This window comes from Myodes glareolus, chromosome 6 (assembly GCF_982192425.1).
Source record: "Myodes glareolus chromosome 6, mMyoGla1.1, whole genome shotgun sequence".
NCBI lineage: Eukaryota > Metazoa > Chordata > Mammalia > Rodentia > Cricetidae > Myodes > Myodes glareolus.
Genome location: NC_142031.1, coordinates 114134079 through 114153764, shown reverse-complemented (window position 1 = coordinate 114153764; position 19686 = coordinate 114134079). Strand labels below are relative to the sequence as shown.

General features: G+C 40.9%; 1 protein-coding gene across 9 annotated transcripts in view; it reads left to right on the top strand.

Annotated features, from left to right (window-relative positions):
• Kmt2c (lysine methyltransferase 2C) overlaps positions 1 to 18373 on the top strand; it is a 213338-nt gene extending 194965 nt beyond the window's left edge. For 8 of the 9 annotated variants that reach the window (XM_085691120.2, XM_085691118.2, XM_085691116.2 and 5 more), the window contains 11 exons: positions 422 to 671; positions 1789 to 1928; positions 2437 to 2544; positions 4388 to 5504; positions 6291 to 6427; positions 7950 to 8092; positions 8357 to 8525; positions 13549 to 13665; positions 13992 to 14065; positions 14253 to 14361; positions 16408 to 18373. In XM_085691120.2, the coding sequence (XP_085547246.2) occupies positions 422 to 671; positions 1789 to 1928; positions 2437 to 2544; positions 4388 to 5504; positions 6291 to 6427; positions 7950 to 8092; positions 8357 to 8525; positions 13549 to 13665; positions 13992 to 14065; positions 14253 to 14361; positions 16408 to 16500 (2457 nt within the window). In that variant the 3' untranslated portion in view covers positions 16501 to 18373. The remainder of the gene's footprint in view (positions 1 to 421; positions 672 to 1788; positions 1929 to 2436; positions 2545 to 4387; positions 5505 to 6290; positions 6428 to 7949; positions 8093 to 8356; positions 8526 to 13548; positions 13666 to 13991; positions 14066 to 14252; positions 14362 to 16407) is intronic. The other variant, XM_085691115.2, reaches the window with a different exon arrangement.
• The last annotated feature ends 1313 nt before the right edge of the window (positions 18374 to 19686 follow it).

Genomic DNA, 19686 nt, shown 5'->3' with positions numbered 1-19686 from the left:
AAAAACTCGAAGTTTTATAGAGACATTTTGTTGAAGGTCAGACTTAAAATTCATGATGTTTTGGTTGTCTGCAAAACTGTTATGGACCATGTTGGACTTTTTGCCAGAGCTAGATAGGAGTTTTCCCATAAGTACCATGAGGGCCTTCTCATTTCCTATTGTTGTGTCTTTTAGGCCTTTCAGACACTAAGGTAGCTAGAATCACTGTCTATAAATCCCAGTGTTAGTTGGAACTCTGAAGATTACTTTTTATGAAAGCTTTGTTTATCAGTTTATGAAAATAATTTAAGTTTAAATAAGAGTAGTTGGGGTTTTTTTCATACTGTATATAATCCTGAAGATAGAATTATCCTAAGTATTAATTTCTCAGTAATTCGTTTTTCTTCTAGGTGAGTAAAACAGTGTTTAAATTTTGTTTCAGAACATTAGCAGTGTTGTGGCTGCGTTTTCCGACCTTCTTCACGTGAGAATTCCTAACAGCTATGAGGTTAGTAATGCTCCAGATGTTCCATCCATGGGTTTGGTCAGTAGCCACAGAGTAAACCCAGGTTTGGAGTATCGACAGCATTTGCTTCTTCGTGGGCCTCCACCAGGATCTGCAAATCCTCCCAGATTAGCAAGCTCTTACCGGCTGAAGCAGCCTAATGTACCATTTCCTCCAACAAGCAATGGTGAGCTAGTGAGCTTTTTGTTAACTCCAAATCCATTCTTAGTTAAAAAGCCTACTCTTTTCGAAATTTTGATTTAATTTTTAACAAATAATAAGCAATGTGTTGGTGTGTAATCTTTGATTAAGTTAATCTTCTCTGACTGTTGTTTTCTGTGACGGGATGTGAATTTCTGTGCTCTGGCCCTATGGCATCATGCTGGCCTCAAGACTGTCTGTAGCCCTGACTGCAGATGAGGCCATAGATAGTATTTTGTTTGTCTGTTCTGCTCAGCTCCTGTTGCTGTCACTTCCTCAATTAGCCTTTATATGCCCTCTGCAGGGCCTCCTTCTTTCCACAGGGATGCCTAGGTCCCCATAGCTGAGAACTAGCACATCTTCCTCAGGCCTGCCATGAAGTTGCTTTTTCTAGCTCAGTGGCATCTTGTGTACCAGCCCTATTTCTCACCACCTCCTCATCCCCCAGATTCCTTGTAGTATTTTGTCTGCCCTGAACTTTTTCAATAATCTGGTTGCTTCTCCTTTCTCATCTTTGAACTCTTTTTTTTTTGAAAGTCACCTATGTTAAAGTTTTGACTTTTTGCCATCTTATCCACTGGCTGCTTCTTATTTCTCTTTCCATTTTCTGCTTTAACCTTCACCTCTCTATCGTAGGAGATGCACTCTGTATATGTAGACTTACTCTTCTGATCCCTCAGTCCTTACTCGAAATATACCTTGATTCTTATTTCCCTCTAATGCTGTAAGTCTTATAAGTCATTTGTACCCATCGCTCTTTATCTCCCACAGAACTCGCAGTATCACCTTACCTGTCAAGGAGTGGGTCTGGTCTCTGTTAATGCCCTGTACACATTTGAGGATCTTAGTGCTTTGCTTTTGTTTGATTCTTTCATGCTAGCTTCCTTTTCCAGTTATTTGGGAGTGGGTGTTTTCCTTTATTTCTACTTTAGTGTCAAATATTAGATGCCTGGTCACCATAACTTAGAAGATTTTCATTAAAGCATAATATAAAGTAAGTCAATAATCCATGTTGTAATTGATTGTTATAGTTTAATTTTATACTGTGTAATACTTGTATCTTTGGTCTGTTTTAATTGCTAACAAAAGTCCATTGCCTGTAGGTCTTTCTGGATATAAAGATTCCAGTCATGGTATAGCAGAAAGTGCATCACTCCGACCTCAGTGGTGTTGTCACTGCAAAGTGGTTATTCTTGGTAGTGGTGTGCGGAAGTCTTTCAAAGATCTGACCTTTGTGAACAAGGTATTTTACTCTTCTTCTAATGACCCACCCTACCTCCATGCTGTTGGCAATGACTCCTGTAACAGAACAAAGTGCTTTATGGGGCACAATATACAATTACACAATATACGTATTAGGTGTGTTCAGCTTCAAACCAAATAGCTACAACACCCTGTTAAATTGTTCATTGATGAGGGACACATTTTTTAAATGCAATGAGATTTGACCAGCGTAGTTTCTGTTTTTGTTGTTGTTTTTTAAAGACATTGGTCTCTCGATAGATAGATGGATAGATAGATAGATAGATAGATAGATAGATAGATAGATAGATAGATAGATAGATAGATAGATAGATAGATAGATATAGCCCTGGCTGTCTGAGGATGAATGTTGGGTCAGTGCCATCACAATTGGAAGATAGAAAGCACTCACTTTTGAATATCATCTGAGAATTAGCAGTCCTTGTGGGTACTGGTTTCATTAACTTTATGTTTTATTGAGGTTCCACATATGCCCCTTTGTTTTTCAGGGTTCCCGAGAGAACACCAAAAGGATGGAAAAGGATATTGTCTTTTGTAGTAATAACTGCTTTATTCTTTATTCATCAACTGCACAAGCAAAAAACCCAGAAAACAAGGTAAAGTGAGCAAAGTATGTAAAAAGGGATTTCTGCCTTATGAGTTACTTACATGTCTCTTCTTCAGAGAGCTCTTGTAGATAATCCTAATCAGATACTGATTGAGTTGACAGATAAGCCTGAAATAGTCTTCAACTATATTTTTCCCTATTAAATAACCTATTCGACAAAAAATGGGAAGGTGCAAATTACATCTTAATACTCCTTTATTTAGTGGTATTGAGGGTTGAATTTGGGGCCCAATACTTGCTAGCCAACTACTTTACCATTAAGTTATTTCCTGCTCCTCTTTTAATTTTTGATTGTTGAGGTGGGTCTAAATGAGCTGCCTTGCACTCATAATCCTCCTGCCTTGGCCTCTTGCCTGGGACCCTTGGTTGTTTTATTTTTAAAAATAAAAAATCTTATTTTTATTTTGAGAAAGAGTATTTTTATGTAGCTCAAGGCAGCCTTCAACTCTCAGTCACCCTTCTGTCTCAGCCTTCAGAGTGCAGGGATTACAAGTTTGTGCCACCGTATACAGATTAATTATGCTTTCATTAAAAAATTCTTCTGTATTTTTTTATATTCAATTTTATATACATGTCTAAATACGTAGTGTGAATGTATATGTATGTCATGTGTATGGTGCCTCTGGAGACCAGAAGAGGACGTTGGACCTCTTGGAGCTGAATAGCAACCAGTCATAAGCCACCATGTGGATGCTGAGAACTGAACTCTAGCCATCTGAAAGAGCAACCAGTGCTCTTAACTGCTGATCTTTCTCCATCCCCTAACTCAACTACATTTTAAAAGTGTACTAGAATGTTGCATTATACTAATTACAAAGATTTTACTAAAGATTGATACTTTTATTTTATTGGTCAGTAGGGCTTCTAAAAAAATTTGTCTATCCTTGCATTGTACTAGAAACCATTTTGTGCATATTCATCTGCTCTGTATATTTAACAATGTAGTTGTTCAAATGATGCATTTTAACAGTGTATTTTGAACAAAACAATTCCTGTAAAGCAATACTGCCACTCATTACGGCTTCAAAATAATTTTATTAATGTGATTCTTACAAAAAAGTATTCAAAAACCACTACTTTTTGACATGTATTAATCCCTAGTACAATATAATCTAAACCTACAAATAAATTTATGCTTTTAATTGAAATTTATTCCTAGAGAGTAGGAGTAGGTTTTTATCGTGTAGCTTCTTAAGTGGATACCTGGAGTGGCCCGTGTATTTAATATGATGTTGCTCTTAGGATAAGAATGTAAGCAGATGAGAGCATAAGGCTTTACTGTTCAGATTCTGATGGGCTACCTCATACCTGAGAGGTACTGGCACTTTTCACCTAGCCCTACTCCTTGAGCAGCTGGTCTCAGCTGAGGGACTCAGAGAATCCAAGTTATTTACACACTGGCAGGGTTCTTCTTTCCTTTCTGCTCTTTCACACTAGTAGATTAAGTCCAAGATTAACAGACAAAAATTAATGAGTAGAGATGAATTCTTTCTAGGTGATGCTGCCACATTCTTAAAAACATTGATCTGTTGCTCAAATTGAATTAGTTCTAAAAATTGGTTTTTTTGTTTTGTTACATTTAGGAAGGGGGATGTCCCAAGAAAGTTCAAGAGCAGAACATTCTCCAAATTATGATTTTGTCACAGGGACCCATTTGCCCCTTACCTTCTTCATCTTCTGTTACCCCTAAATAACCATCCTCTGGTCTACTTGTTATGCCTAAAAATTCACTCACCTATGCCTTAAGTCATATACTATTAAACTTCTCACTAGAATTGCTTTGAGGACATGTGAATCCTTCCTTTTTCTCATGGTTTCTTTTTGCGGCCCAGGAATGCCTTCCTCCACTGCCACAGTCCCCTATGAAGGAGCCTTCCAAAGCATTTCACCATTACAGCAACAACATCTCCACTTTGGATGTACACTGTCTCCCTCAGTTCCAGGAAAAAGCTTCCCCTCCTCCTTCACCTCCCATAGCCTTCCCTCCAGCCTTTGAAGCAGCCAAAGTAGAGTCAAAGCCTGATGAGCTCAAGGTGACAGTCAAGTTAAAGCCTCGGCTGAGAACTGTTCATGGTGGGCTTGAAGATTGTAGACCACTAAATAAAAAGTGGAGAGGAATGAAGTGGAAGAAGTGGAGTATTCACATTGTCATTCCCAAGGGGACCTTTAAACCACCTTGTGAGGACGAAATTGATGAGTTTCTAAGGAAACTGGGCACTTCTCTTAAACCTGATCCTGTGCCCAAAGACTATCGAAAGTGTTGCTTTTGTCATGAAGAAGGTGATGGGCTAACAGATGGACCAGCAAGGCTGCTCAACCTTGACTTGGACCTGTGGGTCCACTTGAATTGTGCTCTGTGGTCCACAGAGGTCTATGAGACACAGGCTGGTGCCTTAATAAATGTCGAGCTAGCTCTGAGGAGAGGACTACAAATGAAATGTGTCTTCTGTCATAAGACAGGTGCCACCAGTGGATGTCACAGATTTCGATGCACCAACATTTATCATTTTACTTGCGCCATTAAAGCACAATGCATGTTTTTTAAGGACAAAACAATGCTTTGCCCCATGCACAAACCAAAGGGAATCCACGAGCAAGAGTTGAGTTACTTTGCAGTCTTCAGGAGGGTTTATGTACAACGCGATGAGGTGCGACAGATTGCTAGCATCGTGCAGCGGGGAGAACGGGACCATACCTTTCGTGTTGGAAGCCTCATCTTCCACACCATTGGTCAGCTGCTTCCACAACAGATGCAAGCATTCCACTCTCCTAAAGCACTATTCCCAGTGGGATATGAAGCCAGCCGGTTATATTGGAGCACACGCTATGCTAACCGGCGGTGCCGCTACCTGTGCTCCATTGAGGAGAAAGATGGGCGGCCAGTATTTGTCATCAGGATTGTAGAGCAAGGCCATGAAGACCTGGTCTTAAGTGATTCATCGCCTAAAGGTAAGATCTACTTGTTTGCTGTTGTAAGACAAATGAATGTTTTGTGTCAAGTGTTTGTTTTTTACATGAAAATTTCATGGGATTTTTTTTATCAATGCAAATCTTAGCCTCTTTGTATTACAACACCTTGTTTTTTGCTCTAAAGTTTATACAGGTTTGAACAGAAGAGTTGGTAAGACCTGCCTGTCATTTACCTTCGAGCCCCTCTCAGGGTCAATTACTAGAAAGCAGAGAGCATAAAGGATTGTTAAGATATTATCTTATCTCAGATTTAGAGCTGGGAATTAGAAACTTGATTTTGTACTCTTGGGCATGTCTATTTTTTCATTTTTATTGATGTAAAAAGTACTAAAGAGTTGCTTTTAAAATGTTTTCATGGTTTTAAAAATATGGCACAGTCTAAAGATATTTCCAAAGAAACTTTCAGTTTTGTGTTTTAATTCTCATCTGAGAGAATGCCTATCTGTAGCCATTGCTAATGGAATTAGTCACTTTTAACTGAGTGTTTTCTTTGTTACATATCCAATTGAATTCACTGAATTCTTTCATGTTTACTGTTTGGTGTCTTAAGGTGGCATAATTTTCCCCCAGATTTCAGTGAGTCTCTTAAGTTGCTGACATTTAACAAACATGTCTGTTACATTGCTGGCCAACAGGTTTATTTGAAAGCTAGCAGGTCTTTATGAAAGGCTCTTCTTCACCCTCTCTTGGGTTTGAACAGTGTTCAGTTTTTCTCTTTGTTTAGCTAAAAGGAAATATATCGTTACAATTTTTTTTCATTTATAGATGTTTGGGATAAAATTTTGGAGCCTGTGGCATGTGTGAGGAAGAACTCTGAAATGCTGCAGCTTTTCCCTGCGTATCTGAGAGGAGAGGACTTGTTTGGCTTGACTGTCTCCGCAGTGGCACGGATAGCAGAATCAGTAAGTGTCCTAGTCACAGCCTGATCCAGAATGCTCACTGTGTTCCCCTTGGAGACATTTCTACTTTCCAGGACTGACCCATTCTCATGAGGGAATGGGTGTGGGTGGTTAATTGGAGACCTTAGCTCTCTCAGAGGAGCAATTAGTGTCATCACATCCTGTTTATTCACATGGTTGAAGAGGTATCTTTGGTCTGATGAAGTTGTAGTGTTTTGCAGAATATTTTCCCCCTTAAGTTTTCTTGACATTCTCCTGCTCTTGTCCAAGGGGCGGGTGGTCCTAGAGAGCAGTAGGTTACAGCAGCACTGACTAGTGTCTTCTCTGAATGTAGGTGTGTTTGGCAGTGAATCTGTGTAATAGTTGAGAAATGTATTTCAGAGCCAGGCCTGATGGTGAAGGCCTATAATTGCAGATACTTGGGATGTTCAAGTAGACGTATAAGTTTAAGATTAACCTGAGTAAACTAGTGAGACCCTGTCTCAGAGTTTTAAGAAAGTAAAGGTTCTAGTTCAGTGCTGGCCTTGATTGTCTTAGGGCCTAGGTAGTATTCTCAGAACTGGTAAATAAATGAATGAATAAATGGATGGATGGACGAACAGATGGACAGACAGATAGATAAATGGGAAAGTGTTGTAGAAAATAAGACCAAGCCAGTGAGATGGCCCAGTGGGAAAAGGCACTGCCACTAAGCCTGACAACCATAAGTCAACCTCCAAGACTTTAGGGGGTGAAGGGAAATAACCAGCTTCCCACAGTTTGCCCTCTGTCTGTCTGTCTCTCTCTCTCTCTCTCCTGTCCTCTCCTCTCCCCTCCCCTCTCCTTCCCTCCCTCCCCTCCCCTCCCCTCTCCTCTCCTCCCCTCCATAAATATATACAGGAATAAACAGAATTTAAGTTATTTTTAAAAAAGGAAAAGGAAAGACCACCTTTGGACGTATCAGTTACTTTTCTAGTAAACCTCATTTCCCACCAATACTGCTGCTGTCACTTGTCCCAGAATGGAATTATAAAGCTCCTACTTTGTAAATTTCTTCAGTCCCCAAGCTCTTTACATTTTTAATAGTATCTATCAATTCCCCAGTCGGTCTGTATCCTCAGATCCTCCTTCCATACTGCTGTGAGAGTGACACCTCATATTATGATCACATTTGACAGAATTGAGAAGTGATCCAGAAACTAAACCACATAGATGACCTCCAGCATCCAGACAAATGTGTGACCACTACTTCCTCATTGTAAACTGAAACATCCGACCCTAATTCACATGTAGGAAGGCTTTGGTTGGTGTGTTGGTTCTGGAAATTTATCTTCTCCTCAAGGAAATATGGTCTGGACTTAGCAAGTTTTACTTTGGAATTTGTACATTATTCAAATAGTTATGAGTGCAGGCTCATCATAGTAAATAGTTCACAGATGGGGAAGAAAACATTTCTAAATTGTTTTTACTCTGGGTCATCTTTGGCCAGCTGTAGATTATATCCTTGGCCAGATGAGTTACCTTTTTGTGTATTTTTTTTTTTAAGCTACCTGGGGTTGAAGCATGTGAAAACTACACCTTCCGATATGGCCGAAATCCTCTCATGGAGCTACCCCTTGCTGTTAACCCCACAGGTTGTGCTCGTTCTGAACCTAAAATGAGCGCCCATGTCAAGAGGTTTGTGTTAAGGTATCTTGTTTCATCTTCACATAGTACAGCCCAGGGTTTCTAGGCACCTTAGTGGGTTTTGTGCTTGATTTGTCTGCTGCTTACAAACCCTGCTGTCTCTGGCTGTGTATGTGCCTAATAACTTCAGAAGATGCACTGTGTCTCTGCTAGGCAGCCTTCTGTGTGTTTCTGTCAGTAAGACTTTTAATTGGCTTGGTTTTCACACTATTCAGAGGTGTCTTCAGTTGTCCTTTTATTTTCCTGTTGGCACATCATCATCTGTAGGCCTCACACCCTGAATAGCACCAGCACCTCAAAGTCATTTCAGAGCACAGTCACTGGAGAGCTGAACGCACCCTACAGTAAGCAGTTTGTCCACTCCAAGTCATCACAGTACCGGAGAATGAAGACTGAATGGAAATCTAATGTATATCTGGCCCGGTCTAGGATTCAGGTGAGGAATGTTTTGTTTTGGTTGGTTGGTTGGTTGGTTTTTTTTTTGTTTTGTTTTTGTTTTGACTTTTTTTTTGGGCAGGGTGGGGGGTTGTTTTGCTTTCTGTTTTTGTGGTTCAGTGATTTGAACCCAGGTTCTTGTGTGTACTAATCCCAGCTCTGGAATCTCACTTTGAGAGTTGTGTTTGAGAGAGTTTTCAACATGAGGACTATGGTTGTAGCGTTAGAACATAGTGCTGGACCACCTCGAGTAGAAAATATTCCTTTGGACTTTACCTCTTTATATCTCATTAAAGACTGTGGGGGAAAACAGTATTTTGCACACACACTGAGTTTTGAACAGCTCAGTAGTGCTGTTTACAAACATTTGAAAAGTAAAACTAAATACCAGCACTTGAAAGGCAGAGCCAGGAAGATCACAAGTTCCAAGACGACTATCTTAAACAGATAAAAAACTCAATAAATACTTTCATGTGACATTGCAGCTTTGAAAGTCATATTTTTTAAGCACTTTCTTGTCATGAAATCATTGCACATTCCTGGTAGAAAGTGGGTATCTAAATGGTAAGCATTTAAAATTAAACTTGTAGGGGCTGGAGAGATGGCTCAGAGGTTAAGAGCACTGGCTGCTCTTCCAAAGGTCCTGAGTTCAATTCCCAGCAACCACATGGTGGCTCACAACCATCTGTAATGAGATCTGGTGCCCTCTTCTGGCCTGCAGCATACACACAGACAGAATATTGTATACATAATAAATAAATAAATATTTTTAAAAAAATAAAATTAAACTTGTAGTCCTCACCTACTGAGTTATGATCTTAAAACTGACATGTCTAATCAACATCTCACTTGTCCCAGAATGGAATTATAAAGCTCCTACTTTGTAAATTTCTTCAGTCCCCAAGCTCTTTACATTTTTAATAGTATCTATCAGTTCCCCAGTCGGTCTGTATCCTCAGATCCTCCTTCCATAAAATCCTGTTAACTCACTCCATCTTCCTCCAAGTTCCAGCCTCTTCCTGGAAAGCAGTGTTTCTGTGTGCAGTAGAGATTCTTACAAGTTTAGTGCAAGCTCTTTGCTCCTTACTGGTAGTTTCTAGAATCTTCTTGTTCTTAGACATTTTGCATTTGTGCCTAGCATCAGGCCCTCTTTATCACTTTCTTCTCTTGATGAATCCTTTCAGTCTAGAGTACTTTGACCTTCAGCCTGAGCATCCTTCTGTGTTCCTGTCCTCTGCTTTTTCTGCTTGTACCCAGAAACCACCGTTGGTCAGCTCCTGAGACATGTAACATCAGCCAGGAGTTCTGAAACTGAGACTAAGGGTTTGCCCACCCCAGAGACTCTAGAGGGTCACAGCCAATCTCATGACTTAGATAAGCATCTCCCTTCTTCATGGGTTATTTTTTTCTAGTTCTGATTCTGGTTTCCTCGTTTTGCTCTTCTAAGATGTCCTTTACTTTATTAGCTGATCTTTCTTATAAAGTTTTAACGACCAGCTAAGAGCTCTTTGCACTCATCATCATTTTGTTTGAAGTCTTGTTTCATGTTCTTTTCTATCTGCTATAACCCTCTTTGAGATTATGTGGACATGCAATACGGTCTCTGCTGCTTTCAGTTCAGTCTTTCTCCTCATTTGCATTTTAGTTAGATATTGTTCATTCTGTGCCTGTTCCCATTCCTCAAGAATGTCTTTAATAGGATCTTAACTGTGTCTTCAAGTCATAATTAACCTAAATCATTTTTTTAAATTTTCTTTCTTTCTGTGGACATGCATGAGGGTGTGCATATGCCATGGTGTACATGTATAGATCAGAGGACAGTTCTGAGAGTCAGGTCTCTCCACCTTTACAGGAGCTTCAGTGATTGAATTTAAGTTGTCTGGCTTTTGCAGTAAGCACTTTTATCCACTAAGCCATCTTTGTTGATAGAACCTGAGGCATCTTTGAGAGTTTTGACTTTCTGTCATTACTTTTCTCTTACATTCCTCTCCTTTCTCATTTCTCTGGTGACCATGGTGATGATGGTAGATGTCTTAAAAGGTGAGTCTTGCTTACCTCCCATCTCTCTTTCTTCCTCTCTCTGTCTCCTGACTCTAGTCCCCAGGGGCTCATTCTGCCCCTTTTTCTCCTCTTTCAATGTGAGCCCAGTGGCATGGCGTGACTTCTCTTCTTGGAATTTTAAAATAAATTACAACATTGATTTTCTGACCAGGAAAGCTCTCCTGGTGCTTTCTCCTGCCTACTGGCATTCTGAGGTGCACCAGATCCCTGGAATCCAGTCCACATACGACAGCCTCATTTGTCCAACTAACGGATCACTAGCCCCTCCATCCAACACCAGCATGATTGGTTAGCTCCCTCTTTTCTACCTCTGGCCATTTCCCATGAGTAAGGACTCATCTCTCTAGTGTGGTTTTTTGCCTTTTGACCTCATCAAGTCCTGGTACCAGGCAACTATGGCTCTCTCAGGCTCAGAGCCCTTGGCTCTTGTTCTTTGTGTGATGTGCACAGGACAGCCTCTCTGTGTGTGATCCTTTCTGATTTCCTGAGATGCTAGGAATTGAAAACTCTTGGATCTTATTTCTCTGCCTCACTGTCACTTTGCAGTCAGACGTGGTCTCAGTACCCCTTAGATAACAATCCAGTGGCTGCTTCCGAGCACTCTATTATCCCAGTATTTTACAGGACCTTTGGAACAGTCAGCCAGCAATCCAATAGATGGAAGGAGGTGTCAGATCCCTTTCACTCTTCGCTTCCCCCTCCCCCAATAAGCCTCTTACACTAACTCTGTTGCTTGTGGCATGTTTGCTTAGGGCCCACTGAAAGGTAATGTTCCACCCTCAACGGGTCCACTCTCTTCTTCCTGCAACAAATCTGCTTTTTCGTTCACTGATGGCATTGTGTTCCATTCAATACCAACAATTGGTCTCTTGAGGGGTTATCCACCTTTGACCATTCCCCTGGATGTGAGGCTTCCTTTCTCAAGCACAGTCTTCTCTTCATCTTTCTGCCTCAAAGTCCTGTTGCCAGGCAATTGTGTCTCTTTCAGGCTCAGAACCCTTGGCCCCTGTTGTTGTGTGACGATGCATGGGACAGCCTGTGCCTACTTAATCTGATCCTCTCTGAATTCCTGAGGTCCTGGGAATTGCAGACCCTTGAGTCTTCTCTGCCTCACTCGTGGCAACTGAATCATCATCCTGTGGTCCTGTCTTTTTGAGAATTATGTGTTTCATCACCTTTAGGTTTGTACCAGCTTGCAGTGTTAGGTGTTTTTCTGTATGAAATATCTTATACCCACCAGAAACTCTAGTAGCGTTTTTTCTTATAAAGGTTATTTTTTTATATATAGACAAGAATATCATTTCTGTACACATACCATAGGTTGTATTCTAGTTTTTTATCCTTACAAAAACTCCAGTTATTTTACTTCCCTTCATTGTACAGCCTGTTATAATAATGCCATTTAGCATATAACCTGCTGTGCTAAACTTGATCTTGCAACCATTGCTATTACTGTACCTTAGGTTTTTAGAATAGTCATCAGTTTGGACTACTTGCTTATGCTGATCCAAACAATACTGATCTGCACTGACATTCTTTCTATATTCTGGCTCACGCCTGGAACAATTCAAACTGCATAAGTGGGTTTCTTTTTTAAAGATGAGTCTGTGACAGGAAGATATCTATTGACTGCCAACTCCCTTAGAATCCATGGACAGGACTTGAGTGTCACAATTTCTCTTCCTTTTCCCCAGTTTCTTCCCTGGTCAGAATCGAAAGCACAAGTCCAAATTAGGACAAGAAAATACAGATTACCTGTGAACATTGTATTTATTTACTTACTTTTTAAAGTATATTTCCCCACAACTTCATTTGCTACCCTGTCTAAGACTGCATTACAGGATTTATCAGACACAGCCTAGACAGTATAAGTTGCCAAATAAGGCACCAGTGTGTTAGGCAGTTCAGATTTTCTCAGCCACTCGAGGCTAAGGCAGGAGGACCACAAGTTGCTTAGTGAGATCCCCTTTGAAAACATGTATGGTAGCGCTTTCCTAGCACATGTGAAGCCCTAGGTTCAAACCCCAGTAGTGAGGTTAGGGGCTGTATCCTGTACATTTCTCCACCTTTCATGGTAATTAGAGCGAAGTAATGTTTTCTGTTTTCCTTATTCCATTATTTTTAGAAAACTGAGAGTCAAATCTGAAACTACTTTGTAGTATTCATAATCCCTTAAAGTTCTTCTACTTCCTATTTTATGTTTTGTTTTTGTTTTTTCAAGACAGGGTTTGTGTACCAGCCCTAACTGTCCTGGAACTAGTTCTGTATTCTGGGCTGGCCTTGAACTCACAGAGATTCGCCTGCCTCTGCCTCCTGAATGCTGGGGTTAAAGATGTGTGCCACCCCTGTCTCGCTTTCCTGTTCTATCAAATTATTACTCTATGGAGTTTGGGCTAACTTCATATAGACGGCAGTAGCTTACCTGACTGATGATAACTTAGCAAGCCTAGTGGGAAATGCAGCCATCCAGTTCACAGTAGCATTTACAGACATTGTCTTAATCCATTTGGCATTGCTGGTGTAGGGTGGGCAGCTTGTCAACTATAGTTTACCTAGCTTACTGTATTGGTATGACAATGCCTCACTTCTAGTGAGGTCCTTTCTCTTGTGACCTTCCAGAGTGAAAGGCAGAACAGAAGTGTGTTCTAAGTTATCCTTCTGTGGGAGCTCAATCAATCATTCAAAGATAGCTAACCTGCTCCCACTAGCATTGCAATATTCCATGCCTGAGGACAGTGTGAAAAAGAATACAAAAACAATGTAATAATGTAAAGTTGAAAGGAGCAGGATTGTCAGAGTTTTAAATTTCAGAAAACAATACAGTCAGTGACCCTCGCTTGAATGTAGACGAAATCTTAAATATGGCTTTTGATAAGACTCCAAGGGAAGTACATTTTTATGAGGAAAATAAAGGTTTGTCGAGTATATTGGATGTGTACAATTCTTTTTTTCCTTCCATTTAGGGATTGGGCCTGTATGCTGCTAGAGACATTGAAAAACACACCATGGTCATTGAGTACATTGGAACGATTATTCGAAATGAAGTTGCCAACAGGAAAGAGAAGCTTTATGAGTCCCAGGTACTATATAAACTGACCACAGACAGACATCTGAAGAGCACAGCCATGTGTGTTCAGCTGTGAGCAGAAGCCATAGCTGTAGACTCTTCCATGGCTTTGTCTCTTCCCTTCACCACCATCTTTTGGAGTTGGTGTTACTTGCCCATATGTAGACTAATACCCCAGCTTTACAAAACCCCATCTGATGTTCACACTGACCCACCAGCAGTGCATCAGCTGTATTTGGTAGGTTCCACAGGAAATGACCAGGGGTCTGGTCAGCACAGACTATGAGTTGAAGTGAAGGAGCTTCAGATCACAATGATGATTGCCTGCCTTCTCTTTAGAACCGAGGTGTGTACATGTTCCGCATGGACAATGACCACGTGATTGATGCTACACTCACAGGAGGGCCTGCAAGGTGAGACAGGACTGCCATTGGTCCAGAAGACTTTGCTTGCATAGAAATGTCCCCACTCTGGCTGTGCAGTGGACTGGAATCTTCATACATGCTTTGTTAAAACATCAATAGAAATGTCATTAGTTTCCTTTAGAGGGAAATGTTCCTCTCATTGCTGTCGTGTTCAGTTTTCTGATTTGTCTTGCAGATATATTAACCATTCATGCGCCCCTAACTGTGTGGCTGAAGTAGTGACCTTTGAGAGAGGACATAAGATTATCATCAGCTCCAACAGAAGAATCCAGAAAGGAGAAGAGGTAAGGGGTGGAGGAAAGGGGGAATCTGCCTGTTGTCTATTCCAGGATGTAGCAGTTCATGGACCTGGGGTTTCTAGCACTGTCCCTAACCCAGAGTTTTGCCATCTGTTCATCTCACTTCAAACATTCAAATGCCGGCTTCTTACATACAGTAGTTCTTAAAGCCACATGAAACCTACCACACAATACTACATACATGTCTTAGGATCGTCCTTTGTCCCCTAATCTGGGCAGTTTGACAAACTCCTCTCAAGATGATGCCTGCCACTGATTAGACATGTAAGACATGGAATTGCCACCTCTGGCAGTCGCACAAACTTGATAACTCATATGCTGGATTATTGGAAGAGTTGCAGACACAAGTTTGGAGAGCCACTTGCTCCTGACTATGTGCACACTTAGAAAATTTCACATCATATATGTGGGTGTTTTGTGTTTTCTGTTTTTAAAGTGTTTCATGTAAGACTTGACATTTGTTTCTAGTATCCCAAAGAGGTGACTCTGGTCTAGTTTTTCACCTGATCACTGTTACTCCTAATTGCCTACTTTACATTCCCCAACTCTGACTTTCACGTAGCACCAGCACCTTGAATCAAGTGCCCTAAGTCTGGAATTGTTGCCCATGGCAAGCTCTTGGGAAGACTGCAATGTTGGGAAGCCTGGGTGTGTTCGCTGTGACAAAGCCCCAGTCTTCTGTGGGCAGAGTGTGAGAGCACACCTATTTACTTGGTCCATTTAGAATGTGCTTTTAAAATTAAGAACATGCTTATGAAGATAGGTTAAAGCTCACCGTTCACAGTAACAGACGTATAAGAATATTCTGGTGCCAGGACCCAGGTCTAATCACTTTAGGACAGGCCCTACAAAGCCCAGCCTTGTGACTCTCCTGTTTGTATCATCTTGCACACACCCTCTAGCTTTGCCAAGCCTGTTTTCTGTAAAATGAAGACATATTGTTTAATTCCATAGCGGGGAAGAACTCTGCAAACACCTAAGAAAAGGCAGTGGCTTCTTTTCAAAGCACAGCTGCTCTGTGGGTGCAATTTTCTTCCTTCCTATGTAGTCTTCCACACAGCTGTCTGATGTCTGAGTTAGGCAAGACCCAAGACATTTACTGTGTCTTGCCCCTCACTTGGCTTTATGGTTTTATGAGGTAAAGGGGGCAGTGATGTAAAGCTTATTTGGTGGGACTCTTAATGCTTCCCATCCATTTGGTTGGTCTGGAATTTGAGTAAGAATTCTATAGCCTTGAATGTTGATCCAGAACAATTCTTTCTCTGAGGGGAATACTAGCTTATCCTGAGCCAAATACAAAGTGGCCATGGTTGGCAAAACAGATTCAGTGTACCCTGAACTCCATTGTGTTCCACTGTGGAAAAGATGGCATTGACTTTGTCATTACAAGATAAAAGAAAGTGCTCAATTAGTGCTTTAATTGGTGAGACATGAAGTATTGGTAGGTTTTAGACACTATCTGAAGATTGGTTTGGGATGGTGGATGTTATAAACTGTTAAAATCACAAAGATGTTAGACCAGGTACAGATGTTGGTAGTAAAGGCAATGAAGGGGATTGGATGTAGCCCTAGAGCAATTTTTATGGCAAATCTGCAATGCTCCATCTCTCCATGGTGGCAAATTCTAGGAAGCTAATAAATCTGTAGGACCTTTGAGTAGATGTAGTTTCCATCCACATGAAGAGAAGGAAAAAGCCATGATGTTGGCAAGGGCATGATCATCTCTGTCCAAACCAGGGTAGCCTTCTATAATTTGAGGGAGTGTTAGTCCTCATCTTTCCAAAAGTGGTAGAGAGAACGCCAGAAGACATAGAAACAGCGTATCCACATTATCTTCCCGCAAATCTACTTCCTGTTAATGTATGGCACTTCCCACCCCACCCCATCCTCCCGCAAGATTGCATGGGACCTCACCAAACCCAGTCCTGCTTTGGCTTATGTTTGTTTTCTTTCTGGTTTTGGAAAGTGGGGTTTGGAAGAGTTGGAAGTGGGGCACTGCCCTGACTCACACCGTGTCTTTGCCATGGGCAGCTCTGCTATGATTATAAGTTTGACTTTGAAGATGACCAGCACAAGATTCCATGTCACTGTGGAGCGGTGAATTGCCGGAAGTGGATGAACTGAATGCATTCCTTGCTATCTCAGCGGGCGGCTCGTCCCTAGGAAGAGGCGACTCAACACTTCATTGAATTTTACAGACAGAAAGATATTTTGTTTTCTGACTTTTTGAAAAACAGCTTCTGGAAGCTCTGGTTCCTCGGCCTTTGTCTGAAGGAAGCACAGCACAGAGGGAGCCAGCTGAGGCTGCCTTGCTGTGCACTGAGGTCAGCAGAGTCACAGAATGGTCCAGCACTTTTTTTTTCTTTTTCTTTTCTTTCCTTCATTTTGTTTCCCTGTGGGTGGGTTTTGTTTTGTTTTTGTTTTGTTAGTCTCACTAAGGAGAAACTTTTACTGGGGCAAAGAGCCGGTGGCTGCCCTGCCCCAGGGTGGGGGCCTTCCTATGAATGTAAGACTGAAATCACCAGCGAAGGGGGCTGTCCAGAGTGCTGGCCACGCCTTACTGACAGGGGCAGGCCCTGAGTTTAACTAAGTGGACACCACTGATCAAGGAATGTACTGAGATGACTTCCTTAGGGATAGAGCTAAGGGATAATAACTTGCACTAAATACATTTGAATACTTGATTCCATGAGTCAGTTTATTGTAGTTTTTGATTTCTGTAAAATAAGAGAAACTTTTTGTATTTATTATTGAATAAGTGAATGAAGCTATTTTTAAATAAAAGTTAGAAGAAAGCCAAGCTGCTGCTGTTACCTGCAGAACTAACAAACCCTGTTACTTTGTACAAATATGTAAATATTTTGAGAAAAACAGTATAAAAATAGTTATTGACCAAATGCTACCAGGCGCTGCAGCAGCTCGGGTGCTTATAACCGTGGTAGGGATGTTACAATATAATTTTGTGTTATTAAATATGCCATTATAATTATGTAATAACCAAAATTTTGCCCTGGTGTCTCTGGGCTTTTTGGAAACTGTCTCTTAGTGCTTGTTTTCTACACCTAATTTCTGACAGAGCAGCGTGTGTGCTACAACTACAACTTTTATAGCTGCTGGTGATTTAAACTAATGTTTCCTATTATATTGTTGCATCCCTACTTCTTCAGTCAGGTTTTTTTGTGCTTACAATTTGTGATAACTGTGAATAACGGCTTAAACACACACCCAAATGGAGGCTGAATTTTTTTCTTCAGCAAAAGTAGTTTTGATTAGAACTTTGTTTCTGACCACACAGAATTATGTAATCATAATAGAGTCATGTAGCAGGGACCTAACCCAAACTCCTTAGCCTTCTATTTAACATAAAAATTTAAAAAGAAAAAAAAGAGAGTGAGTGAAAGAGATGTGATGATGCTCCCAGCTGCAGGACTCCGGCAATAGGGTTTTTCGAAGATGTAATTTTAAAATGTGTTTGTATGAACTGTTTGTTTACATTTCTTTAATAAAAAAAAACACACTGTTTTGTGTTTGCTTGTAGAAACTTAATCAGCATTTGAACCAGGTTAGCTTTTTATTTTGTACTTAAAATTCTGGTACTGACACTTCACAAGCTAAGTATAAAATGAAGTTTTTGTGTGCACAATTCGAGTGGACTGTGAGCTGTGGGTGCATTCAGTGACACAGCTCTCAGCTTGTAATGTATATGGCATGATGTATTTTTATCTTACAGAATAAATCAATTGTATATATTTTTCTCTTGATAAATAGCTGTATGAAATTTGTTTCTTGAATATTTTTCTTCTCTTGTACAATATTCTGACATCCTACCAGTATTTGTCCTACCGGGTTTTTGTTGTTTTCTGTTCTGTATAATAGTATCTAATGTTGGCAAAAAATTGAATTTTTTGAAGTATACAGAGTGTTATGGGTTTTGGAATTTGTGGACACAGATTTAGAAGATCACCATTTACAAATAAAATATTTTACATCTATAGAATCTGCTTCGTGTTCTGTGAACTGTGGTCATGTTTGATTCTGCGTGGTGTCTGTCAGAATTGCTGGAGTCTAGATGTTCAGGTGTAAATTTAGCCATGCTCCCTGGCTGTGGGCTCCCCTCTCTCAAATAAGGAGAGAACTTGTGTTAGGTGCACAACATGGCAGATCACAGACCACTCTTCATGCTTACTTGCTTGTTTAAATCCTCTTCTTTGTTTATTGGGTGTGTGTCTGAGACGAAGTCTCCGTGTGCTGCCCGTGCTCAAGCAGCCTTCTCGCCTTGCTCTCCTCAGTCTCCTTAGAAGCTAGGACTGCAGGTGTGTCTGCTGCTAGGCCACCAGACAGATTTTGGTCTTGTTTCATTTTCCTTTCTTCAAGCTACTTTTGGGATTTACTTTATATCGTAGAGACCTAGCAGAATGAATAGGCGTAATTCATTTAATGAATTACAGATATGGTAGTACGTACCTTGAATCCCATGTGAAGCAGGGACTTTGTGAGTTTAAGACTAGCATAGGCCACATACATGTAAATATGTATATATAAACAAGATCATCTCTCAGGAATGAAAAAGCTACAAAAATCAAAATTCCCAGAAGCCCCCTTTCCCTAATATGGTAGGTTCAGAGCTCCTGCTTGATGTCCTCTCCCATTTCTTCCTCCAGACACATTGGCCTTCAGGAGTCTGGGGGGAGGAAATGCCTTTGTGCTTATTAGAGTGATGCTGCTCCTTTAAACTTGTCTCTAACCCTTGTTTATGGGTTAGAGACCACTCTGCTTTCCAGGATGTTGGGGTGGGGGCTTTGTTCCGGCCGCCCAGCTAGCTTACACCCTAAATAACCACACAGAAACTGTATTCATTACAACACTGCTTGGATTAGCTCTAACTTCCTATTGGCTAACTCTTACGTCTTAATTTAACCCATTTCTAATAATCTGTATAGCACCACAAAGTCATGGCTTACTGGGAAAGATTCAGCATGTCTAACCTGGCAGCTCCATGGCGACTCTCTCTGACTCTGCTTTCTTCCTCCCAGAATTCAGTTCTGTCTTCTCCGGCTACCTAAGTTCTGCCCTATCAGGCCAAGCAGTTTCTTTATTGATTAACCAATGAAAGCAACACCTCCTACACTGCCTTCATCTGACAAACTAAAAGTTTTTGCTGTATACCAAGGAAACCAGACACAGACGCCAAGCGGAGTGGTTCCCTCACTAGGTGAGCAAACTGACATTGCTTCTTTCTTTGTGCTCTGGACACCCAAGCCAGTGGCCTGCCATCAATGGGGGAGCCTAGCACCGTGCTGAAGAAGTATC